Genomic DNA, 26,919 nt, shown 5'->3' with positions numbered 1-26,919 from the left:
CTAAAGGCAGTTAGACATGGATTTCCAAGGAATATGTTAGGACCCCCCCCAAAAGTCCAAGGTTGGTTTCAGCCTTTAACGAAAAAGTGCCCATCCAAATATTTATTTTTCACTCTCCAAGCTATGAAAAGACTTCCAAAGTACAACATCTGTTTCTGCTCAGCTTGGGCCTCAGTTTCTGCTACCAAGGGCTTCGTCATAGATGTACATGTTAAGTCCTATTAGAAGCAGCGGTGTGGTTCATGCTTCTCCACTGAACGTGTGTCTTTGCTGTCACACACTCTGTGACAGCCTCTCAGATCTCAAGTCCTCCAAGAAGCACGGGACCAGCAAGACCTCCCCATTTCTATCATTGGAGAGAAATGGCAACTGGCTGAGCGGCTCACCAGCAAGAAAGTTACGATGCCACAGCTAAATGCTCAAATCCAAAACTTCAATTGTTTTACTCACTCACAGAAGAGCTTCATGAAGTGTATAGCTACTGATCCACTAATGAATCTCCAGATATGAACATCTGGATAACACAATATGCTCATCAGCTACTCCCCTTTGAGACTGGACTTGTTAATCTTGACCAAAAGCTACAGTTTGCTTGTGAACGATGGGCACAGATTCGCCCCTCCTGTTACGGATAACCAAGCATCTAAGTGACCTGAGCCATGCAACTATGTTCTAACTGGCCGAGAACTGCCACAAAAAAAGGTGTGACACTAGGAAGGAAAAAAGGTATCAGAGTCATATATATTACCTGGGGAAATAGAATTTTAAGTTCCCAAGGAACTTATAAGAAAGCTGTGTATATAATGTTTTTATAATCTTTAGAACTTTAAAGGTAAGAAATGAAGTTTTTGTACCATTTGCCTTTCTACTGTGTGACTAAAAATGACTACTCTATTCAAACTATGACCACGTGACTTGAGATTGATGCTCACACTGAATTCCTCTCTACGAGGACTGCTTTAAATCCAACAGGAGCGATTCATCATCTTCTACTCTCACCTGAGGTTTAAAAGTCACCTTCAAAGGCTCAGGAGGTGGGGGATCCCCTCCTTCTTGGGGAATGTACCCTACCTTGGCCACCTCCTTTTCTGTCTCACTGAACTCATCAGGATGGAACTCGTGGATGGGCCCCAGTGCCAGGCTACCTGCGATGATGTCCACGCCCATCCCTCTGTCTCCCTCCTGGCTCTCCGCCTTGGGATCCTTTGGTTTCCTAAGGCTGCGTATCTTGAAAGCCTCCTTTGAGGGGGCAGCATTTGAAATTGATTTCTTAAATCTTTCTCCTGACTGTCTGAGCCTCTCCCCTGACTGTCTGAGCCGCTCCCCTGACTGTCTGAGCCGCTCCCCTGACTGCCGCAGCCTCTCTCTCCTCTCAGGTGTGACGATTCTAGTTCTAATTCCACTCACTTTCTTGTCAAAATTCTGCCGCGTCTTCTGCATGTTTTCTTTGGAAAATGCCTTCTTGATATGATCGATGTGCTCCTTGCCTGACTTTCTAAACCTGGCGGATCTGCTTTCTTCAACGTAATATTCTTCATCTGAGGAGAGATCTATCGGGGGATCAAAGACTTCCTCGTCCTCCTCCTGGTTCTCAGGCAGGCTTCTGTCTTTAACAACAGACAGGGATGAGGGGCACCGAACATTCTCCTAAAGGGCAGAAGAAGAAGGCGTGTGAGTGATTCCTGCATGGCAGGCATCAGCTGTCACCTCTGGCCACACCTTATAACCCTCCTCCATGCTGTTTGTCCCCAGCCTGCATTTCTCAGGATCTCTCTCTGTTGGTCTTTGTCTCACAGATACTGTTCCTTCGCTTCCCCACTCCTGAGATGACAAGCTTCTCCATCAGCACAGGCATCTTTCAGTGAGAGGTGCAAACCTCAAGGCCACCTATCATGCTCTCCGCTTGAACTTCCTTCCCTTTCTCTCTCAGCACCAGTGACCACTTGGGTGTCACACAAGGCAGGGACCTCAGAAACATCACCTCCCAAATACTCCTCGCCCTCTCGTTCTACGGTCAGCTAGTCATCAAGTTCTACCAATGACACCGCAAAATAATATCTGCTTCTCGCTCCTCCACCCATGTCTTAATTCAGCTCCTTGGGACCTCAGGTCTCACCTTGCGCCATCAATCCCCTCCAGTCCCTCTCCTTGCAAACCATCATCTGAGAATTTCCCCAGAACTGTTTTTGCTGCACAGTCTGGTTATAACCCACCAGTGACTTCTAAGAGCCTGTCAGTGCTCAAGGAGAGAACCCGAACCTTTGCAGGATGTTTAGAAAGTTCTTGACCTGACCCTACTCTCTCTCTTCTCCAGCCCAGACACATGCTCCATTTTTAAGGGCCACAAACACAAAAGGTTTTGAACTCTCTGCACAAGAGGAGTGCACCCTATGGCACCCTCGATGTAAATCCCAGGATAAGTATGGATGTTAGCCAAGTACATTTGCAGATAGGATGCCATATCTCAGTGTCAAACAGACACTCACACCCTCCACCTTCATTTGTGTGCCTGCTTCTGTCTCAAATACCCCTTTACCTTTTTTAGCTTCACAAATGACAACTTTCCCCAAGAATCAATTCAAATGTCCCAAGTTCCCCCAAGTACAGAGTTAAGAATGTCAGGTCAAGAGAGGCCCTGTTGGCCAACAGTGAGGACAGTAGTTACTATTCCAACAGAAAGACTTCTCAAGGTTTTGAGGACAGCAATGACATGATTTGACCCATGCTGAATGCTGTACGAGGGCCACCCTGCTGAAAGCAAGCCACGGGGTAAGACAAGCAAGAACAATAACAGGACAGTACTGAGTTTAAGCAAAGGGAAGGTAGATCAGGGAGGGGTGTGTGTGGGCAGGGAAAGGGGCAAGACATCTTCTGACTGCAGAGGTGCCCTGAAGGTCAAACCCACAGGACCTGTTGCTAGATCAACAGAGAGAGGACTCCACCATTAACTGAGACAGGCACAGAAGCCAGAGAAGGAACCGGGAAGGAAGGGTGGGACACAGTCTTTGGAATGGGCACTGGGTATGCAGACAGAGAAGCTGAGTAACTGGGACTCAGGAGGGAGGTAAGGGCCAGAAACAGGCACTCGACAACCATTAATACGGCGATGAAATGAAGAGTCATGGAACTCCTGAACTGGAGAGCTCAGTTGAAGTGTTCGCCACATGTGAGAACCTAAGTTCAGCCCCCAAAGTCCACATTAAAAAGTAAGGCATAGGCTGCAGAGATGGCTCAGAGGTTAAGAGCATCGCCTGCTCTTCCAAAGGTCCTGAGTTCAATTCCCAGTGACCACATGGTGGCTCGCAACCATCTGTAATGGGGTCTGGTGCCCTCTCCTGGCCTGCAGGCATACACACAGACAATATTGTATACATAATAAGTAATAAATAAATATTTTTTTTAAAAAGTAAGGCATAGGGGAAGTGTTTGGGTTCAGTAGGTAAAAAGTACATCAAGCAAGCCTGATGGCCTGAGTTCAGATCCCTTAGAAGGAGAAAATCAGTTCCCAAAAGTTGTTCTCTGGATTCCATACACATGCTATAGAGCACACATGTGCCCACATTTAGACACACACACTCCAAAGTCAAGCGATCAGAAGACAGAGTGGTGTTTCATTCAAAACTCCTCAGAGAGAAATGGGTTTCTCAAAACTCAGAATTAAATTGACTTTGGGAAACTACAAAAGATAATATACTATTCCCAGCATGACTTCAGGACAAGACAAGTCTCCTGACAAATGAGTCATTTTAAAAGTTTTATTTTGCTGCCATGGTGGTCCATAACTATACCCCCAGTTCTCAGGAGGCTAAAGCAAGATTACAAGTTCAATACCTGGACTATACAGTAAAATCCTGTTAGAAGAAAGAAATGAAGAAGGAAGGAAGGAAATGTTCAGGTTTTGATTTTAGAATGTTGGGAGATTTTGAACCTATACATGAGTAAGGAAACAAAAAAGGGAACCACCAGCCAGTGAAGAAGACAGAACACCAGGACCCCCAAGGCTGAGGAAAAACTGGTTTAGGAGAAAAACAAACTCTGCCAAGTGTGGAGAAGCCAGCACAAGGTATGGGTAAAAGGAACCTGGTGTGCTATTTAGAGATTATTTCTAAAACGTAACAGGCAACTTTGGGGATTGTGAGATTTAAAAAAAAAAAAAAAAAAAAAAAAAAAAACAAAACAGGACCACGAGTTATAATTTCTTTAAAAAAAAAAAAAGAAAAAACAAAACAAAAAAACAACTAGCATTGTTACTTGAGATTCACGTTGACTCCATTCAACAAACAGATTCAGTAAATACACCAGGAGGATGTTTGCACACACCCTAAAATATATCCAGCCTGATAGTCAGGAAGGCATCCTTAAAATCTTATTCCTTAATTTAAATTACATTTTTGGCTAGAGGATCCGAGTGCCCATGAGCCTCCGTCTCCCCAACGAGAGAGGCAGAAGTGGGCGTCTCATAACTCTCTGATGAATCAGTTAGAGGCGGTGAAGTTATTCCTCTCCTTCCTGACACCTGCTGTGGGGAGCAGCCCCAGCAACAGCGTGGGTTGGGCAAGCCTGAGAAGGTATAATTAGACAAGGAAAGAGCCAAAGGGTATCGCTTGGTAGGTAGAAATCTTCACAATCCTGCAGGGAAGGCACCAGACACAGGGAAAGGGGAATCACTCGCCCTTTTCTTCAAACGCACCACAGACAGTACAAAATCAGGCTTAGAAACAAAGGTGAACAGAGAGAGGCAAAGATGGGAAAAGACCTTGCCTGGGAATCCATCCCAGTCCTATGAATCCTTGCCACTGTGCGCTAAGGGTAAACACTCTACCGATGATGGAAGGTCGTAGGGGTGAATTATAGTTGGCATATGAATACGGCCACATTTGGATATGAAAATCCAGGTTACTTCTTGTTGTTTTTAAGACAGGGACTCACATAGCTCAGTGCCTCAAACTCACTGTGTATTTGAATTCCTAGTCCCCCTGCCTCCTCCTCGCGAGTGCAAGGGCTGTAGGTGTGCACCAGCACACCTGATCTAAAGAATTGTTTTTGCAACAGAGAAGACTGTGGGTCTGAGTAAAGTGAAACTGAATTATTAATAGAAAAAGTAAGACAGATAGGGACATTTTAGATGCAGAAAACTCTGGGACTTAGCATGTGAGGGTGTTTCCAAACTTACTAGGTAACCACAGACTTGTGCTTTAAAAAGTTACTGGAACTATGAGAAGATACACTGTGTCTCATGCCACACATGAGCGAGGTCACCAGGGTGAAGGAGTGTTCAAAGAGAAATGGCCTGGGTAAGAACGTCACACCAGTTTTAAATGCCAACATCCAGAATTTGACAAAAGCTTAGCCATGTACAACTGCAAAAAAGGTAGGATACCAATATTTTGTTCATCTGATACGGTTTTTATTATTATCCCTTGTTACCAAGTTTATCCTTGTCACCAATATAAAGGATTATCAACAAGGAAAATCTCAAATGAAAATGAAGATATACTTTAGCTGACCAGCTTGGTTTTGAAAAAAATTTTAGAAGGGAAAATCTTCAAGTAACTATGAGAATTGATTAAAGCTAATTTTAACAGCTAAAAATAACCATGTAAATATCATACATACCTACATATAGTCTAACATCTAACAAGTATATAAATCTGAGTCCTATGCCCATGATATCTTCATATTTTCCCTGTACACATATAAAAGATAGCAACTGTTTTTTTTCTAACAAATTCTTGTGTAATTTGAACAACTAAGTTTCACAGATTCTTCAAGATACTCTATCTTAAAAGAAGAGAGGTTTGTCACTAATTAGTGCCGCTCAGTTCCTTCACGGAACTATAGGATTCAAAGACAGAGAAAATAGCAGTAAGTTACAGAGAGTAGAGACAAATAGAAAAACAGCTTTTAAATGGGAGTCAGAGAAGGAATTACTTCAGTGGATGGGACCAACTGGAATTTTTGTTTCCTTGCTGGGGCTTCTGTCAATCCTGTGGGAAACCTGGTCCACAGACCCAGGGACTCCAAGTGTACTTCCTGACATAACACATGCCAGCCAAGGGTAAGAACCCAGGCAGGGGCTAGCGCCCCTGTAAGGTGAGTGGATTTATTCTGCAGTCCCATCCCCAGCTCACCACTGTCTGCTCTGACACTGGAATTGACACCTGAAGCAGGTGACATTTTTAAGCTCAGAGAAAGGCCTCCGGAGGCCTGGAAGGGTGAAAAGGACACTTGCCCACTCTTCTATCTTTGAAATAAGCGCCTCCTCTCTCTCCTCCCTATTATCCTCAATAACCTGTGAACCCTTGGAAACAGGTCCCAGATACTGCTCTCCCTTTCCAGCGTAACTCGACCACTCAGCAGCGCGCTCTGGAGCCCCCACTAAGGCACAGAGAACGGGAAGGTTATGGGCCCTGATGTTCCCACCAACTGTGTCTGCATTCATTTTGTGTTTTATTCTTCTACGGGTCTATGCCACGGACTTCCACTTTTAAAAGCGTATCGCTGTTATCGCTGTGCGCACGAACTGATGGACATTTTTATTAATTACTTTAATTAATGACTTAATGATTTTATGCTTAGAACAAACTTCCCTGGCATGAAATTTGGGGGCCCGAAGACTTGGGAATTTGTAAAGTTCATAATATACACTATCAAAAATGCCTTCTAGCATGTGGTGCCAGCTACTTCTCCCAATAGAGCGTCAGGGAAAGCCGCCCATTCTAACGTTCACACTCTGGATTTACGGTTCCGTGATGGCCACTGTTTAGACGGCAGAGGAAAGAGCCCTGCTCTCTTCTACTCTGTGGTCTATGAACTCTTCCCCCATCATTATTCTTTCCGGATGAGGGGGAAAGAGTTTAACTCGTTCCTTTTCATTTACAAGAGTTCAAAAAAAACACTGCAGACATAGCATGTTGCCACAGATACGCTCCAATTTTTTTTTTTTTTTTTTTTGGTTTTTCGAGACAGGGTTTCTCTGCAGCTTTAGAGCCTGTCCTGGAGCTAGCTCTTGTAGACCAGGCTGGTCTCGAACTCACAGAGATCCGCCTGCCTCTGCCTCCCGAGTGCTGGGATTAAAGGTGTGCCCCACCACCGCCCGGCACGCTCCAATTTTTTTAAAGTATTGAGCAGTGATAGAAACTTAGCAAAAACAAAAACAATGTGACTGCCACTGGCCTACATCCTCTGCCCTTCCCAGTTTCTTCTTTTAGGTAACAAAGATGGTTTTTTAACTTGAGATTTCTTAGGACCCTTTTGGCTCCAGCATTCTAAAGTCTACTGGGTCACTGTGCTTAATAGGACTCAAATGCTGGAAAACAAAACAAAACAAAACTGACAGAATTAGGTTTCAAAGGGAAGGAATAGCTTGAGCCACAAGCCACAGTTCACATTACATGACCAGTAAGAAGCTCAGGCCACAGATGGCAGAGTGTCGGTTAGCAGGAATGGCTCTACCCTGAGGTGGCTGCTCAGCGAGCGCCACAGCATACCACAGACGGTGGCTGAGAGGTGACACTAGAAACCTCTGTGACCGAGAGAGACTACACAGTCATTAAGCTGAACACAAGCGCAAGCTTACCTGGAATATTACCACACGGAATTTGTTTTTCTTCATTATTTCTTCTTGCTTGGTTTCAACTTTGGATACGTGAACCTGCTGCTTCTCCACCCTGGCCTTCACATCTCTGATGTGAGCGCCAACTTTCCGGGTCTTCTCAAACAGCTTGTTGACAACGTAGCCCGTGTTGCTGTGCGACTGTGAGAGCTTCAGCAGGTCAATCTGGACGGATTTGATAGCGTTCTCCATCGCCCGGTGCCTCTCTTCTATTCTCTTCTGGCTGGCCTGCACGCTGTCCACGACGGTGGCCACCCTGTCCAGCACAGTCACGATCGTAAGAGCGGCGTCTTGGTCTTCGTCTTCAGTCACACTTGACAATCGATTCTGGTGGATTTTACCAGCACTGGAAGCAGACCCGTTGTGCTCCATTTTACTTCTTCCTCAGGAGAAGATGTCCTAGAGCAATCAATTCCTATACTCGAAGCCAAAAGTCGGCTCAGTAGCAGGCTACACGAAGCCGCTTTAAGGGCTGAAAACCGCACCCTGGAGAGTGGTCAAGTATTTATAACTACAAATGCCCATCCGTGACCGTCCTGCAACACGAGCCCCTGCAAAGCACCGGGGCCAGTTCCAAACATGCTTGCTGGCTGACTAAGGGCCTCAAATAAGACCGTGTGGGTGGGAAGGGAAAGCTGTCTGAAGTTCACTGCAGTCACTATGTTACTCATAAGAAGCCTGCAAGCCAAGCAGCTTGGAACACTGAGCAAAGTTTTTCTCTTTGGATCATTTCAAGCAATAGTCGGTACAACTACTGTGGGACTGCAATCTTCCTTTCCTGTTAATTTCACCTATTACAACTACTAATAGACCAGTACCAAAGAATACAAGAAATAAATACACAAAACAGACCATATAGTGAAAACATTATATTATAACATGCTTTTCCAAATCAAATTATTAAAATTATTATTTAAGTTTGAACATAGTCTTTAAATCCTACATGCATAATTTCGACTAGCCAAGCTACACATTAGACACCTCGACACATTCTACTCACATTTCAGACCCTTGAACACCAACAATCTATTAATAGAGCTACTACAGGACAAATTTGAATCAGAGGTCTTGGGTCATTTTGAAGCTCACTTTCAGAGCACCAATCATTAACAATTATTTCTGCATTGTATTCACAAACACTGATACAATTTGTATATTTATATTAAAAGAAATGCCATGTTTAAAAATGAATGTGGGTTAAAGTAGTTTAACTGATAAGTAGGTTTTATTCCAATCTGCTCGTTAAACAGCCTATCTTGACAATATCTAAATCTATTTTCAATGAGCTGCTCCGTCATTAATTCCCAGGTATCTTTTCAAATTATCAGAACTATGTCTTCAAAGAGAGAAATCGTCGATTCCAGTTCGTACAGCTTATAAATACGTTACATCTAACACACACAGCTTTGCAGCTCATGCAATAGGGGCAGTGTCTAAAAAAAAGCAGGTACTAAATCTCAAAAACATTTAGATATCTATTTAAACAGTGTCTTCTAGATTTTTTTTTTCTGTAAGAAAAGGGATCTGTAAACATCTTCACTTTCAGTTCATGCTTTGCCGTTTGCTGTGGTCCTTGGAGAAGTCTGACGTTAACAGCCACTGGGAAGCGGGTTCGTCGTCTTTGCAAAAATATTACATTCCACGGGGAAAGAACAATTCTTAGTATCACCATGTGGTACAAATTCGTGAAACCGATTTCTGTATTTAAAAACATAAAACGGAGACTACTAAACAGTCCAAAACTGCTGTAGCTAAATACTCTAAATACGAGCCAACAGTACTACACTAAAAATGTCCAAAAATAAGGCCTCTGAAATAAATATTTCCATTCTTTAAAAAAAGACGTAATAAATGTACATCACATGGTCAGTGTGCATATAAAAGTCAGTTCACACCATTCGGGATGAAGTGTCTGAAGTAAAATGGCCTAGGTTTTGCTTCTGTCGACGTCCTCTATTGTTCTTGGGGCATTTTCTGTTGCACAAAAACACAGAAAGAAAAAAAATTATTTAGCTAAGAATGTTTAAACCATGTCAAAGTAATACCCGGTTCACATGCTGCACCCAGTTAGGAAACGAAACTAGACACTGTTTATTTCAAGGCAAGATGAGGACAGACATAACGGCTGTTTGTTCTTTGCTAAATGGCTGGGCGTTGGGAGGGATCACACTCGTGAATTAGGAACAGTGCCCACACTGCTGATACACATTTCTGAGAAGGACGCCTGCCTCTCTGGCCTGGCAGCTGCTCGGTTCCGGTGATGAATCACTGTGACGGTAGAAAAGATGCTGACCTGGCCATTTTCCCTGAGCGTTATCACGGCACCAAAATGACATGAAATGTTTCGCTGGAGACAGAGTAGCATTGCACTGACAATCTCTGACGGTGTGCACTCAGGTCCTCTAAGGCAAGAAAACAAGAGGAGCTGGTATACACCCAGCTGCAGCAGGCCACAGAACCACACTCGAAACGGGGACCCTCAGGTGAGAGATTCCAGGACTCTGCTCCTCTATCTCAGTAAATGTGGCCCTAATGTAGAACAAATCTTAGGACAAAAGAAAGTGTTAATGCAGAGCAAAGGCGCTGAGGAGAACGCTGTCATTGCCCTTTGGATCCTACTGGCTGTAGTAGTAACCGCCTACTATTATCCTAGCCACCTGTGCAAATTCAATGCCCCTTAGTGGAAACGGTGCCTGGGAATGAGTTTGTTTCATGCTTTTATTCAATTTCAAAGAGGACTGCTTTGCCTTAACTTAAAAGCCTTAATGACAACATTTATGATGGTTTCAAAGGATTTTCTCTCACTAATCCTTATAAAAATAGTCTGATGGAGACAAGGCTGGGATCGCATCCATTTCATAATGAAGGAGCTGAATGACAGGCCAAGCAACCGGCTCTAACTGCCACTAAACCACCATGACCAGGCGGAGCTCCAAGTTCCTAGTACCAAGGTTTTTCCTTCTATACAGTAAAGAGTTTGGCTGAGATGTGTTCAAAGTCCCTGCCAATCTGTCATTCTAGGAGTCTGAAAGCATAATAGAAGATTCCAAGCATAAAAGAAGAAACCACGACTCCCAAATCAATGGGCCAGTAGGAACATCCATTTAAAGGAAGATTCCTCATAAGCAACAGCCATTGTGGATGAACAGCTGTCTCCTAATGGACTACATGGAGAGGCGTGCCTTAAAAATTCAGTGGTGTGGTCCAAGAATGTCATCACAATATTCCACATAAGACAGCAAGCCATTTGGGAACAGGGAGGGGAAAGGCTGTGTTCCTTATATTACAGTAAATGTGGCCCTAAGAGGGAACAAACGTCAGGACAGTGTTACTCCTCTCCCTACCACACTGTGCGTTCCTCTACTGATGCCCTAAATGCTCTCCCCTTATAACCCACCTCCCCCAGTCCAATCAGTTCTGCACGTGGCCTTTAATATGGTTCAAACACACTAAACCTCGACAAAGGCAAGTTTGGTTCCTGCCCCCATGAAGCAGTCATATCTGGCTGACCTATTCCCAGCAGGACTCACCAGGATCCTGCCTCCTAGAGGGCTTCTGCTGAAAGAGGAATGGCAGAAGAACCACCCACATGGGCATGCATGCGCGCACACAAACACACACACACACACACACACACACACACAGGATCCAAAACCAGTCACTTCCCTGTGCTAGCCAAGTGGTCACAGGCAAAGTAGTTAACCTCTGAGCCTGTATTAAATGGCCACAGCTGGCTAGGCTGTTAAATGTTTCCCCCCATCTTCCTTCCCTGTTGTATTGTTTGTTATGCCGTTATGTCCCTACTTTGATCTACTGCCCAATTTGATGCTCAGTAGTCTTGCCTAAAGGCAGATCATCTGTTCTGTGGAATAAAGCACACCGACTTCAGTGCCTAAACTTCATGAAAAATGTCAGCTACTCAGAGAACGTTTTCCCATCATTTCCAGATTTATCATTTTGGCTCCAGGGTGCTGGGACTACTTGAAGATCTTTTTCCAGGCCTTGGATAGAAGGCCTATACATCCAACCAGCTTGTCAGAACCCACCTGATGTGCTATGACTCCCTGTCCACTGTAAGTTCCAGTTTGGCCGGACACATTCCTACTCATTTGAAAGACACCCATTTACTGTCAACTGCACTGCAAGTAAGTCTTTTAACATAGAATAAATGCTTTTAATTTTTTTACATTTATCGTGTGTGTGTGCGTGTGTGCGTGCGTGTGCGCACGCACACACACACACACACACACACACACACACACAGATCAGAGGACAACTTTGAGGAACTGGTTCTCTCCTTCTACCATGTGGGTCCTAGAGATCAAACTCAGATTATCAGGCTTGGTGGCAAGAGCCTTAATCCACTAACCCTCTTGCTGGCCCCTGTGCTTTATTCTTAACACAATATTTTATTTATTTATTTATTTATTTTGAAACAGGGTTTCTTTGTAGCTTTGGAGCCTGTCCTGGAGCACAGTATTTCAAAGCCTTTTACCACTGTAATCCGGATATAGTCAGAGAAGGTTATCTCTAAAGTTGATGGCTGTTTTCTTTCTTACTATACTTACTACAGGTAAAGTATATTCTCAGACCATAAAACACAATTCTGCAAGACTTAAAGCATGCTGCACGGCTCCTCTGTGGATGCATTCCAGAAACTCTGACTCAACCACTGTCCCTGAATTCAGCACTCCTAGTCCACAGCTCTAAGCTCCCTAGCCTCCTTGACAACATGGAATATTCTCACACCTCCTCTGCCTATAGCCCAGGTATGTCCCTAGCTCTAAGAATGAGTTCCTACACATATTCTAAAGAAGCAAGACAGAGAGAAGTCAGATCCACGGAGAAATCCTGTCCAGTAGACTAGACACTAGAACTGTGACTGATGAATTGGCCAGCTTAAGGCTCCTTAAACGGGAAATTCTTTCAGGGTTTGCTCTGATTTACAACTTCCAGGGCACAATTTAACGTCAACACTCTATGGCCATTACCTACCTGGTTATGCACATGACAATCGCTACTATAATGGCGATCTGTACTGCTCCAATGATGGCCGCGATGAGGACGTGCGTGAGTTTCTGCCTACTTGGTACTACGTAGAGAATACTGAAGTCTGTCTTCTCACAGTGCTGCCCAGTGTAGCCAGATTCGCATCTGCAAGGGGGAGAAGTAATCCCTGTGAGAATTACATTTTCAATACAGCATGCTTTATTCTTTGAGAATGTCACACATGCATACAGTGTGGTTCCATCAGGTTCATCCTCCCCAGTTAACTTCTAGATCTACCCCCACCCCTCCCAACTTCATGTCCTTTTTTCCCCTCCTTTTTCTTTTTTTTTATTAATAGCACACTAGGTTCAATCTGTGCAGCCCATGTACATATGGGTGTGAGACAGTCACAAGAACATAACCGATTTACCAGGGACCACATATCCCCGAAGGAAACTGACTCCCCTCTCCTGGCAGCCTCAATGCCAACAGTGCTCAGGTAGGGGTGGCGGCTCAGGTGCCCCTCCACTCTTCATGCCGGAATGCTGACGGGACTGATCTCATACAGGTCTTGTGCAGGTGACCACAGCTGCCGAGTTCACAAGTGTAGTGGACGTTCCATGTGCAGAAGATGCTGTTTCACCCCTAACCTGACTCTATGATCTGTCCTCCCTCTCTTCCACAGCGTTTCCTCAGCCTTGGGGAAAGCGGTGTGATATACATGTCTCATTTATGGCTGAACACACCACAGACACAGGAGAATTTTTTAAAAATATTTATTTGTTTGTTTGTTTGTTTATTATGTATACATGTTTGCATGTATGCCTGCAGGCCAGAAGAAGGCACCAGACCCCATTACAGATGGTTGTGAGCCACCATGTGGTTGCTGGGATTTGAACTCAGGAGCTTTGGAAGAGCAGGCAATGCTCTTAACCACTGAGCCATCTCTCCAGCCCAAGAATTTTTTTTTTTTTTTGAGACAAGGTCTCAGGAGTTACCATAAGCTAACCTAGAACTCTATTTTCCTGCTTCCACATCCCAGAAGCAGGGATATTAGTGTGTACTGCAATCCCTGGAAGAAGTCACAAAATTTATATTTTCCATGTAGTTATTCTTTAGGATAGATACCTGGGAATAAGATTGCTGAATTAAGAGGAAGAACCAGTCACAATTTTATGGACATAGCATCAAATTATATTCAAGACACTTCTCAGTGTGAACAGCATAAACACTTAACATGCAGGGGAGAGGAAAATAAGTTATTAAACAAACAGAGCAAAGCAGTCAAGTGGATGCTAATCTTAGAAACTTTCTATCCTAATTAAAGGTAAATATAAAGGTGCCGTCATCAGCTGGTGATAATTTGATAGGGAAACGCGTAGGATATTTAGAGCTGACAGAAGCGAAACGTATAAATTAGCAAGACTTCGACTGGAAGCCATGAATAAAGCACACGGCTTGGAGGGGCACCATTGTGAACTCACGGGGCATGAGTGGTATATTCACTGCTGTCCCACACTTTGTGACGAAAGGCTTTGAAGCAGTGTCATGGTAAAATGCAAACAACAGAAAGGAAACCTGGGTGCTGGGCAACAGGGGAACGGGTGTGGTGTGGGCTTGCTCGCTCACTCTCTAGAGTTCTTGGACTCCTGTCAGGAGGTTCTACACTGGGTTCTTGACCTCTTCCTTTCTGCAACCTCTAAATGAATTAAAAGCGGATATGCTGGTTAGTTTTCTCAATGTGAGAGAAACTAGAGTCATCTGTGAGGAGGAAACCTCAATTGAGAAACCACCTCCATCAGACTGGACTGTTACAAGTTGTGTGGCCTTTTTTTTTTTTAAATCATTGATTGATGTGGAAGGGCCTTGCCCACTATGGGCAGTACCATTCCTTAGCAGGTAGGTCTCGGGGGTAGAAGAAAGGTAGCCTGAAATCAAGTCAGTGTGCAGTCTTCCCCATGGCTTCTGCTCCAGTTCCTGCCTTAGCTTCCACCTTGGTGTCCTTCAAGAAGGGACTGTGACATTTAGAGGCCAAAGAGGAGATAACCCTTTCCTCCCCAAGTTGCTTCTTGTGGTGCTACTTTTATCATAGCAATGGAAAGCAAAGGAAGACAACAGGTCACAGGTCTGAATAGAAGCTAAAGCTACAAAGCAAGCTCTTAGAAACACAAGCACACAAGGTTTCATGATCCCGGATTGCAGATCGGGTAATAATATTAGACACGACATGATCCCAGATTGCAGATCGGGCGATAATCTTAGAAACAAAACGAAAACAAAAACCGTGACATCAGCAACAAAGATAAACTGGGCTAAATCAAGCCGGAGACCTTCACATTATCAAGAAAGTGCAAAGGCAGCCTACACAAAGGAAAATCACACCTGCAGATTATGTATCTGACAGGACCCTACACGGAACGTGTAGAAAGCAAACAAGTGGCTGAGGAGATGGGTCACCAGCAGCAGCTCCGTAAGCCTGACGATCCAAGTGTGATCCCTGGGAAAGTGTCACATCTACAATCTGTAATCCAGGAGATGAGGAGACCGGCAGCTGACAGGCGCTGAAGACAGGCTGTCCTGAAGCTGGCCAGGAATACACAGCACAGCAGCAGCAGGAACAAGAGAGACCTTGCCTCACAAGGTGGACGGCAAGAACTGACTCCCTTTCCCCAAGTTGCCTGTTGACGTCCACAGGCGAGCAAATGTGCATGTGCACATATATACACTTACGTACGTACACACACACACACACACAATAACTGTTTTTAAAATAATTAAAGAAAGTATAATTTAAAACATACATCCTAAAAAAATCCACTAATTAAGAAAGGGGCAAAGGATCTCAACTCCATTTTCTAGAAAAGATATATAATTGGCCAAAAAGAGAGTCAAATATGATGGCATGTACCTGAAGTGCCAGAATTCAGGAGGCCGAGATGGGGATTTCAAGTTCAAGGACTACCTGTGAAACCCAAGACTATCTCAAAAACAAAACAAAAACAAGCAGTCACAGTGGGCTAGCACCACACACCCACAGTGCTGCCTGGATAGAAAGCAAGGTGGCTACAAAAGCTAGCAGAGGTCTGGGACAGGATGGGAAATGGGAAAGATGCTTTCAAGCCGGGCGGTGGTGGCGCACGCCTTTAATCCCAGCACTCGGGAGGCAGAGGCAGGCGGATCTCTGTGAGTTCGAGACCAGCCTGGTCTACAAGAGCTAGTTCCAGGACAGGCTCTAAAAAAGCTGCAGAGAAACCCTGTCTCGAAAAACCAAAAAAAAAAAAAAGAAAAAGAAAAAGAAAAAAAAAAGATGCTTTCAAAACAGACTGGTCGTCCTCGAAAAGTTAAACAGAGTTAGCATCTGACCGAGTAATCCCACTCTTTGTCCACACAAAAAAAACAAGTGCTCAGGGCAGCGTCACTCAAAACAGTCCAAATGTGTGTGACATCCAGCACTCATCAGCTGGCAGCTGAGTTTAATCATGTGATCCAATCCTCACAGCAGACTGTCCCTCAGCCACAGGACAGAACCTAGACACTGGTGAGGCTTAGAAACAGCTTTCCTGGTTGTCAGGGCCATGAGAGTTACAGCAGGTGGTAACTAGTGTTCAGATGTCAACCCACCAGAGGAGTGGGTTCTCTGATGGAGGTTAATCCTGTCCAGACAAGGCCTGCAGGACCGTCGACTGGAAACTGTGCTCACTTTTGCTAAAGCAGTTTGGTGTCTCCCCAATACCTGCATCGTAGTGTGTAATCTCATGTGATGTGTATATGAGATCTCATGATTGCATCTCCATCTTACGGGCACATATATCTGTGGATGATCAGGAAGATGACTTTTCATTTCTATATGTACACATGCACATACACACACACACAAAATTCTGATATATAAAATATATACTGGGACATGCTTCATAACTGGATCTATTTGTCCCACAAGGACTGTGGACATCTAACAGCCTGTCTTGTTCTTTTGCCAGATTAACTGCTCACAATTAGCTCACCTCAAAGCAAGTTCAAACTAGACTAAAAGGCCTTTTCATAAATAGATAAGTTTGAAACCTTACAGCTATGCACAAGGTCAGAATCACAGATGTCCAACCAAGGTTACTAAGAAAAGCATGCCAATTTTTCACTTGTCAGTCTACTAACAATGGATCTGTGTCTCAACTTTGTCATTGGGCACTGTGCCCCCCACCCCCACCCCCAGTCTGGTCACAGTCTTGTTCCTATGGCCTTGGGAACTTATGTTGCCAAGGCAATGGCTCAGCTCCCTAATCACTTATCCTAGGAATGTGCTCTTGACCAATGAGAAGGTAAGTCTTGTAATTTCCTTATCGTTTCTAGGCTCCTTTAGGAAAAGAGTTTTTAGAATAGAAGAAGCAGCTAGGAGGAATTAGAAGTAGGATAGGATTAATTAGAGTAGAAACAGGACAATAAAGAGAATGAAGGGGGAAAGTATATAGTAGAGAATTCATTTTGCCCTCAGATTTTTTTCTAATTCCCATGCTTGCTGAAAGCATTCTCTCTGACCCCTGAGAGATCTGAGGGGCTGGGACCCAAAACCGACACCCGGTGAAACAAGTCAGACATGGAAGACCATAGTTTAATATCCCAGTTCCATGAAATATGCAGAATAGGGCTGCAAATGCGGCTCAGTTGGTAGAGCACTTGCCTAACATTCATAAGGCCAAGTTTGATTCCCAGTACTGCCTATACCAGGCACAGTGGAGTACACCTATCTCCCCAGCATTCAGAAGGTAGAGGCAGGAAGATCAGGGTTCAAGGCCAGCCTCTGCGACATAGTGACTTTAAGCCCAGTCTGGGATACATAAGACCTTGACTCAAGAAAGAATGTCTAGAATAAATTGCTTACAGAGACAGAAAATAGATTCCTGGTTTTACCTAGTGCTTGGGTCATTAAGATTTAGGAACAAAGGGTAAAGGGCATAGGATTTTTAAAATGTGTTAAAATTGATTGTGGTGGTGCTCTATTAAAACCATTGGATTGGAAAGGAGGGCTGGGGAGGAAGAAGAAGGGAAGGAGGCAGGGAAGGGAAGAGAAAGGAGAGGAAAGAGGAGAGGAGGAGGAAGAGGGAGGGACAGAGAAGAGGGAAAGAGTACTAGCACAAAAGCAATCTCCATAAAACAAAATCAAACAAGTTATTTCAGAGGAGCAGTTGCTACTGCTATGAAACTCAAGGGAACTTCCCTTCGCGGTCCTCGTGCAGAGGGTAACTTCTAATACAGAGAGTATAGTTCTCAACAGCACAGCAGCAGTAAATCCAATACTGTAATGAGGACCCGTGGGACTTTTAAAACAATGTCCTTCATGGTAGGCTAATGGCTCAAAGTCAAAGCTCAGTAAAATCAAAACAGCTCCGCAGAGAGCTATAACAATACCCTAGATGTGCGGCTCTCAGACAGTCCAGCTTAACTCAGATATGAAAATCAGAGTATCAGAAAGGACCTTCAGCCCACATCCCTCATTCACATCATCCTCTGGACAATACTTTCCACAACTGACTTTTACACTGTCCAAACATCTAGAGTATGAAATTCTAAATTGCCATTGCTTCTTCTGCTACTGAAGGTGGACCCAGGAATTCGGCCCCACCAGTCACCTCATTCCATCCCTTGGCTTCACACACTGATTCACCCGCTCAGCCATTTCGCACATTTACTGAGTAGCTGCCAGGTTTCAGGTACTACAGCTTCTTCACATTCAAGGGAAACACGGCAACAAAGGGGCTACGGAGATGGGTCAAGGAATAAACCATTTCACTGCAAATGTGACGACCCTAGTTCAGCTCCCTAGAACCACATAAAGCCAGATACAATAAAAACTATGTTTCTCAGAGATCCCATGGGACTGTGGGGGGCATAGACAGGAAAAGCCCCAGAAGTTGTAGGCCAGCAAGCCTGATCTACCTTGTCTCAAAAGAAATAAAAGTAAAGGAGACTTGAGATGGTCCTCTCAACATGTGGGCCTGTAATTCCACACACATACATATACATTTTTAAAAATAGTATTTTTTTTTAAAAAAGCTTATCCTCTAGTGGAAGCCCAAAGGCATAATAAGTAAACTAAATGGTTATATAAAAAGTAAGTGTGTGTGTGTGTGTGTGTGTGTGTGTGTGTGTGTGTGTACACATATGCATGAGGGCCTGCCTAGACTGAGAGGAGCAGTGAAATTCTAGTTAAGATATATTCTGAAACAGAATAGCTAAGAGTTCTTTCTACCAAGCCAATAAGATGGGGAACACGAGAGGGAGAGACATCAAAGGTGTGTTTGTAGTAGTCTGTCTGAACAACTGAAGAGACAGAGTTGGCATCCACAAGGATGAAAGAACTTGCAGATGGATCCAGGGCGGTGGTGCGGGGGCAGGACTACAGATCAGGGTTAGCTCAGCTGAGACGGAGCCAGACATCCACCGGAAATGTAAAGAAATCACAGATAAGAACCTCAGATTCAAGAGAAAGGACTGGCAGTTACGTAAATTGAATGACATCCACAAAAGACCCAAAGACTGGATCCAGCCTCTTAGGGAGAGTACGTGACGGAATCAAGGTGTACACATGGTGAGGTCAGGGGGCAAAACGGAAACCAGCCAAGAGTAGAAGATCCACTGAGACAGGAGAAAAACAAGGGAGTTTCATCTTAGGAGCCAAGAGAATAACACACGACACATGGGAAATGCTGTCAACCACTTGAATGTGAATTTAACACCACTTGACCACTGACTTCAGCCATAAGAACAGGCTCTGGAGGAGGCTGGAGACAAACGCTTACTGGAGTGAATTCAAGAGAGACCAGAAATGACGACTGGAGACAGACCACAGACAACTCAAGTTCCTCTGTGAAAGAAAGGAGTGTGGTGGGTTTCTCTGTGGAAGAGAAAAAAAAGCACTCACAATCTACTTATAGACACATAAAATACATTTACACTAGGATGTGGAGGAAAGAAGATTGCTTGGGGACACTCACAGCCTGTGGGAGCCTGGACACAGGACCATCTGCTGCCGGCAAGGAGGAGAGACGCGCTGATAGTACTCTGCTTGGCCCCGCAGTCCAGGGGAAGCTGGAATGAACTAGACTACAGTTTTGTCAATACGACAAAGCAGGAGAGGAACAGAGGTGATACAGGAGATCAACTACAAGAGATGGTAGATGCAGAAGGCCTACCGGGTAAAGGGAATACGCTAGAGGTAGAATTATTCTTCAGCCTACTTCTCCACTTGTCTTTCCCACGAGTTTTCAAGTCAATTATCGTGGGCCGCATAAATGGATACACCAGCATGTGAAACTAAAGCCATCATTTCCCCCACACTCAAGGCTCTGAAATTTTCCGCTTCAGTTTTGCCACAGCCAGAAGCTGAGGCGACTCTGTACCCTTCCTCCCTCTTCCCTCAGCTATCTCTATATTTGTTTTGTTTTGTGGCCTCAAACTGTCCCAAGCACAAGTACAGATTACAGCACAAAAAAAAACATTAATGTGTTTTGATTACTACACATTTTCTGAAGAAACCTTAAAAGATGCCCCATCTTGAGCCATCAGGACCTGAGCTTCTCTGACGATTTCTATGCCACTGTGGGACACACATAAAGAATTCATGTGTGCTTTACACTGTGTCGTCCGTTCTCTTTTATATAGCTGTTGTTTGGAAATGTTTGGGGCAGGGGGCATACAGAGAAGTCAGCTCCTTCAAAGACGAAGGGAATGGTCAGTTGGGAAAAGGCCAAGGGTTTACCCAGAGCTGTTCAACCGTGGACAGCGAAAGCACTTGCTCTGCCTTTCATCTTTATGCAGGAGGAAAGCAGAAGGGAGCTAAAGAAGAGGGGACCCAGGGGGCCTCAGGACCAACAGCTTCCTATTACATCCAGGAAAGCAAAGAGTCACTAGCTTGCAGGATAAGAAAAAGTAAAATGTAACAACCCCCCTTTCCCCCCCCCCCCCGCCACGTTTTGATGCTTTGTCTGAGAGACACAGAAACTCCTAAGAGCATACGGAATAGACAAGACAGCAATGCCCCACCCCCTTGTCTATGGAAACCTGGCCCGGCGATCCAGACAGCACACAATTACTGACAGCAACAGCAACACACGTAGAGAACAGCAAGCAGCACTGAAGCCCTTAGGCCGCATGTCAGGGAGTCTGAGGTCTAGGTTCTTCTCAGCTCTGTTTCCAAATTGCGGTTGACCTCGAACAGGTGAGGTCACATCGCTGGGATGCAGGAGCCGAACACTTACTCTCTTTCCACTTCCTGCTCACACTCACACCTGGCTCTCCAGCCCACTCCTTTATTTTTAGGAATCTATTTTAGTGCATGTCTTATTTGAGTTATTCCTTCTCCATTTGGAATATATTCTTCAGTCGTTCAACCACCTTGCTAACAGATTGCTGAAAGATCAAAATCGTGTTGGGATGAGGCATATTAATATTAAAAAGCCATCAGAAAGACGTGAAAGCTCACACCCTCCAAAGCCTAATACAGCCTGTTCCTTATCTTTGCATATTTCTTGCCAGGGTTTTCATGATATATGAATGATTGGTTGGATTATTTTAAACTCATCTATTGCAGATAATACTGCTTCTTTAGTGTGACTTAGTCTACATGAAGCAGCAGCAGCTGACGGTGGGAAGCGGGAACTCTCGTTCCTGATCACGAGTGGCCAACTTACCTACAAGAAGCCTTCTGAGTAGAATAGATGAATTCACACTTCCCGTGGATGCAGTACCCATTGAGATTTTCAGGACAAGGCATGTGGCTTCCAATATAAACATCTTCCCTTTGATCACCAGCATCTTAAGAGAACACAAAATGAGTCACTGAATACTAAGAAGAAAAATGAAAAATACAGACCTTTCCAAAGGCTCAGAAACAAATGAATTCACCCTGCCAATCACCAGCCTGGGCTAGGATAAGTGAGATCTAAAGTCCCTTGCAACACCCACTATGTACAAACACAGCAAGCAAGCAGACGACTTAGATCGGAGGCACACAAAAACAATTGCGGAGCACGATCACTATGAACTACTGCTATATTAAAAAACAATCTGAAAAAGATAAACATCTTTGCTAAACTGTAAGTGCCAGGTCTAGAAGGAAGCTTACCCTGGGACAGAGACAATGTACACAATATTGGCTTTAAATGGGTGAAGTTACTCATTTACCCTATGAGGCTCCTATGAGAACAATGGCGCCGGCAGAAAACAAGATAAGGGATTCTAAAATTTTAGGGCAAAAGATTTACTTTGAATGAAAACCATCAAGCATGTGTATTTTCAAACAAGAACAGTTTTAGCCAGGCATGGTAGTCCACACCTGTAATCTCAGCACTCAAAGCTGATGCAGAATTAATCCTAATCCCTTTGAGGCCAGAGGAGAGAGGAAGGAACAACTGAGAGGAGAAGGGAGGGGAGGATACCTCTGCCGGCTTTTTCATACAGTATTTTTAAAGTCAGTGATCACTGTAAAACACTTCAAATAACAGAAGGTAAGAGAAATGTCTTACAGATTCTGCACACGTGTTAGCTGTGTGACCTTTACCACTCATTCTACTCTCGAACCTCAGAATTCGTAACTGTAAAATCGGGATAACAGCCTATACTTCATGCAGGTTTGAAAGAATTACATAAGGTAAATAATGACTGACAACGCCAATAAAATAACCAGCAATCTATAAGACACATCACACAACAGTAAGGGGCTTATCTCCACAAAACACAAAGTACAATAAAATCTGAAGAATGCTAATGGAAACAGATTAGGTAGGATCAAAGGGGGGACTGTAGGAGCCTTCACCCCTATGTTTTAGTGTCTTTTGGTGTGGGAAAGTTCTCTACCAAAAGAGAAATGCAAACACCAAAGCATCCACAAAGTCTTTGACCTACAATCTGTCCTGCCTGTAAAATATGCTAGTGCAATGGTAGCATAGAAGCATGTGGGAGTAGCCACCAATGTCTGATTTTACTTAGGCCTGTTCCATGAGAGGGAACCTGTATCTGACACTGTCAGAGTAACCAGGAGCCAGGAACTAGATAGTCCAGAGACCTAGGGCGAAACCAAACACTACTGGTTGAAAGAAAAAAAAAAAAAAGAAAGCATCAATAAAATGACTCTTATTGATGATATTCTAGCCTTATCCAGTCATCATCAGAGAAGCTTCCTCCAGCAGCAGATGGGAGGAGATGCAGAGACCCACAGCCAGACATTAGGTGGAAAGAGTCTAAATGGGATGCCTCCTTCAAATCGCCCCCTCCCCGAGAACCCCATGGCAGAAGAGGGGAAGGAGGGAGGAAGGGAGGGAGGGAGGGGGTTATACATGTATAGACACAGGAAGATAGTGGGGGGAGTGCCGAGTGGGAAAACTAAGCTCAGCATACAAATTTCGGGGAGGGGAAAAATTTTACATTATATTAATTTAATTCATGCTAAAAATGAAAATGAACTGGAATCCAAGCCACAAATCCACAATCTTAAACTCATCTCTATTGCTTTGTGACCTTAGTCACACCATTTAATTATCCAACAGATACACAAAAAGACCCAGGTATAACTTTCTATTTTCTCTTGGCCATATTCTAAAGTTAAAAAAACAAATTAATCTTAATTATACAGTTTAATAAATATTAGCATTTTGATATATCAATATGAAAATTGAGACACTTTACAGTTGTTTCCAAGATATGAATTCTGTCTAGCCCAATTCAGGTAACAGCAGTCACATAAGTCTAGTAAGTGCCACACTGAACAGTCTAGAACTAATGACTAAATTTGCTGAAATTCTCTACTGATCACCTTCCATTGGCCAAACATGATACTACATCTTGGAGACACAAAAAACAAGACATATTTCGACCTACAAGGGGTCCCAGGGTGTCCTTCAGCTCCCAGATGACAGTTCTGTGGTGGCAGAAACAAGCACCCCCCTCAGGATGCTACACCTGAGCCCCTCCCCACTATATGTGCATCACAGAGTGGAATACCTGTTTGGATTTTAAAATCAGTCGGTAAGACTGAGCTCCTTGGGAATCTAGATATCCCTGCTGTTTGTCCCTGCATGATTTCCGATCCTGAGAAGCAGTCTGTACAACGTGTCGGGACACCTCAGGCATTAGATTGTTTGGCTTTGCACCTGGTGACAGCACTCCCTAACTGTGTGACCTAGAGGTTCCGCCTTTCACTTCCTCATCTGAGGAATGAAGACGATGACTGTGTCCGTGTTCACAGGGCTGATCTGAGGGCCAAGTGAGGTCAGAGCTAGCGTATCAATAGTAGGTGAATTTGTACAGCACACTTTCAACTTTCACATCATATATCCGCGTGCATCAAATGTGTACTCTGGCGCTGGCGGAGGAGGGCACTGGGTCCCCTGGAACTGGATACTTGGATGACTGTGAGCCACAGACCCTGGGTCCTCTACAACAGCAACAAGTATTCCTAACCACCAAGCCAACGCTCCAGCCCCTTGAACAGAACTTAAAAAACAGTCCTTGGCAAACAGTAAGTGCTTAATAAATATTACCAGCTGCTAGTCTACACCTAACAAATGTCGCAGGAATGAATGATAACTTTCACTTGTTGACATGCGTAGTATGAACATCTGGCTTTGTGCGATGGGAGTGTGCATCAGTAGCAGAGCCTTGGCCCCACAGGCTTGACGTCCTAGGTTCAATCCCAGTAACAGAAGAAGAAAAAAAAAATTATGGATTGAATCATCTTTGGTTTCCATCTAAAAACAAAACAAAACTATCCCAACAACAAAACAAAAGGTTTTCACTTTGAAATTCCCATTCAGAAAGAGGCTGCTTTTAGCAGCCCGGCCCTGGGTCTCACAACACAGGCTGGAACTTAATTAACAGATTGCTTGTTTACAAACACTTGTGATCAAAGCAGAAGGCATGCCTCAAGCAATCAGCTCTGATGAGAAGTAGTTGAACAGAAACCAACTCAACTAAAACAATCGCACTTTGCTTGCTTTAGTTTTAAGCCAAAAGTCCCGTTGAAGTAACAAGGCAGGCGGACGCTCCCCGACTTCAGCGGACGCTCCCTGACTTCAGCGCACTCTTCCGAACGTGGGATTAGACAGTGCGACACCATCTAAGCGTATAATCGTGAGACCACAGAGCGAGACTGTGAACCCAACTACCTGGTAAAATGCTGGAACACGTATAACAATAGCACTGAGCGGCTGTGTAGAGATCAGGTAGTGTCCTAACAGACCATAAGAAAGCCCTGTAAACAGCAGGAAATTCCAGGCATAAGGCAGAAAAGCTAATGGACAAAGTATGACACCAATAAAGATTTATTAAATGAATTCATGAGAGAAAGTGGCCCTGCGCTAACATGAAGTGGCACTGTAGAAAAGAAGGCATATCTGATAAAGCTGAGAGTCTGGCTGGCAGCGCCCAAACTCAGCACTCCACTCAGGCCAAAGTATTCACCACACTCTTCTCCCATGCTATTCTGTACACAGGCTCCGCTACCAGATGATGTAAAGGGAACTTTACATGGCCCTGGCCCTCAAGAGCTTATCATCAACTTAAGGAATCAGTATTAGCATGGAAAGATGACCAGCGGCACCCAGTATGGTGGCTTATAATTAAGAGGAAGTTCACAACCAAAGCCATTGAGAAGGACCTGCAAGTTGACTGGGCAGGACGGAAGGCAGGGCCTCAAAGTGTGGAGAACTGGATGGCGGGAAGGTAGACACAAGGGGAAGGTGCCGCGTGCACAGCCTCTCCAGACTGGAGTCTAGAGCAAGGACTGCAGAAGGGTATAAATCAAAGCTGGGGAAACCGGCTGAAACCAGATTATGTAAGGCAAGTTTTCTTTATCACCCACAGAAGGAAAAAACATCCAAGGCCTCTTAACTGGAGGGCAGTTCCATGAAAGCTGGGGTTTGCGTAAAATAAAATTCACTGGAGGGTGGTTGCCTATGGTTAGTAGTGAGGAGGAATACCCAGTGACCAACTGCTAATGGGTGTGGTTTCCCTTAGAGCAGTGGTTCTCAACTCGTGGGTCACGATGCCTTTAAGGGTCAAACGGCCCTTTCACAGGGGCCACGTAAGACCACTGGGAAACACAGTTATTTATGTTATGATTCATAACAGTAGCAAAATTACTGTATTAAATGGTTGAAGCATTAGTAAGGTTGAGATCCAGTGTCTTAGATGGTAATATAAATATTGTCAAGTTAGATTCTATAACAGCATGAAAATTAAATTACTAATTTTAATGCCTTAAAGGGGTAAATTTAATGTTTTAGGTGAATTATGTTTCAATAAAGTTATCTCAATAATTAGACAGCAGCAAACAAGGGGCAAAAGTACTAGAAGACAAGCAACCACTTAGAACAGCAGTTCTCAATCAGTGGGTCACAGCCCCCTTTGGCAAACGTCTATCTCCCAAAATATTTACATTACAATTCATAACTGTAGAAAACTTACAGTTTAGAAGTAGCAATGAAAATAATTTTATGGTTGGGGGGGTCACCGCATTAGGGAGGTTGAGAACCACTGAGTTACAAGTTAATAAAAGTGAGTTGTGATAAATGCCTGTAAACTCAGTGAGGTGAAGGCAGCATGGGTTACACTGCAAGACCCTGAAAGCTAAGTCGCTGCTCTTACTTGGCATACACAGGCCTTAGATTCAATCTCTAGCAACACACACACACACACACACAGAGAGAGAGAGAGAGAGAGAGAGAGAGAGAGAGAGAGAGAGAGAACTAAACCAGAGATGTACAGGAGGTATAAACAGCAGGACACACCCCATATGCATACTCACAAAAGCACGCTCAATCAAGTAAGTAGTAAGTAAATTTATCTTGAAGGTGTTCAGACCGTTTGAGCACAGACTCCCTGACCTGAAGGGTCCATGGAAGACATTTGGCTGGATGCAGGAGCCCTTTAGTTTAACCCTGAGAGCCCATTTCTAGAGGACACTTCCAGAGAAACACATCACGGTCCAGTAAGTTCTGATACTGCTATTTCTCGTGCGGATGAATCTCTAGCTCTGGACACATTTCCTGGTGGCAGCTCACTCGCTGCCTACTGCCTACCAGTATCTATTCTAAGGTCAAACGTCCCATCCCTATTTGAACATGTCCAGTTTACAACCATCTTTAAGAGTTGTTTGAACTCAGGGGCTGGGGAGACGGCTCAGTGATTAGGAGCACTTGCTGTTCTTAGAGAGGACCCAGGTTTAATTCCCAGCACTCCCATGGTGGCTCAGAACTGTCTGTAACTCCAATTCCAGGGGACTCTGTGCCCTCTTCTGAACTCCACAGGTACTGTGCCCGTGAGGT

The 26,919-nt window shown here is 44.2% G+C and overlaps 2 protein-coding genes across 2 annotated transcripts in view; both read right to left on the bottom strand.

The window, feature by feature from the left end:
* Window positions 1-945: 945 nt before the first annotated feature.
* Window positions 946-7,987, bottom strand: Cavin4 (caveolae associated protein 4). Its single transcript, XM_038346981.1, has 2 exons — window positions 7,580-7,987; window positions 946-1,647 (listed from the first exon to the last, which is right to left on the bottom strand). The coding sequence occupies exons 1-2, from the start codon at window positions 7,985-7,987 to the stop codon at window positions 946-948; spliced, it is 1,110 nt and encodes a 369-aa protein (XP_038202909.1).
* Window positions 7,988-8,587: 600 nt separating this feature from the next.
* Tmeff1 (transmembrane protein with EGF like and two follistatin like domains 1) overlaps window positions 8,588-26,919 on the bottom strand; it is an 83,382-nt gene continuing 65,050 nt past the window's right edge. Inside the window, exons 8-10 of the mRNA XM_038347526.1 lie at window positions 21,289-21,412; window positions 12,611-12,769; window positions 8,588-9,589 (exon numbers count right to left, since the gene is read on the bottom strand). Coding sequence (XP_038203454.1) covers window positions 9,505-9,589; window positions 12,611-12,769; window positions 21,289-21,412 — 368 coding nt within the window. The 3' untranslated portion in view covers window positions 8,588-9,504. The remainder of the gene's footprint in view (window positions 9,590-12,610; window positions 12,770-21,288; window positions 21,413-26,919) is intronic.

This window comes from Arvicola amphibius, chromosome 11 (assembly GCF_903992535.2).
Source record: "Arvicola amphibius chromosome 11, mArvAmp1.2, whole genome shotgun sequence".
In the NCBI taxonomy this organism is placed as follows: Eukaryota; Metazoa; Chordata; class Mammalia; order Rodentia; family Cricetidae; genus Arvicola; species Arvicola amphibius.
Note: the sequence above shows the minus strand (reverse complement) of the source record. Positions and strands in the feature narration are given on the sequence as shown.

Bases quoted from the DNA above. Each gene is read 5' to 3' on its own strand.
- Cavin4 (XM_038346981.1), bottom strand. From the start codon at position 7,987: ATGGAGCACAACGGGTCTGCTTCCAGTGCTGGTAAAATCCACCAGAAT. The intron at 1,648-7,579 runs GTAAGCTTGCGC...TCTGCCCTTTAG, and splicing joins TCCGTGTGGTAATATTCCAG to GAGAATGTTCGGTGCCCCTC.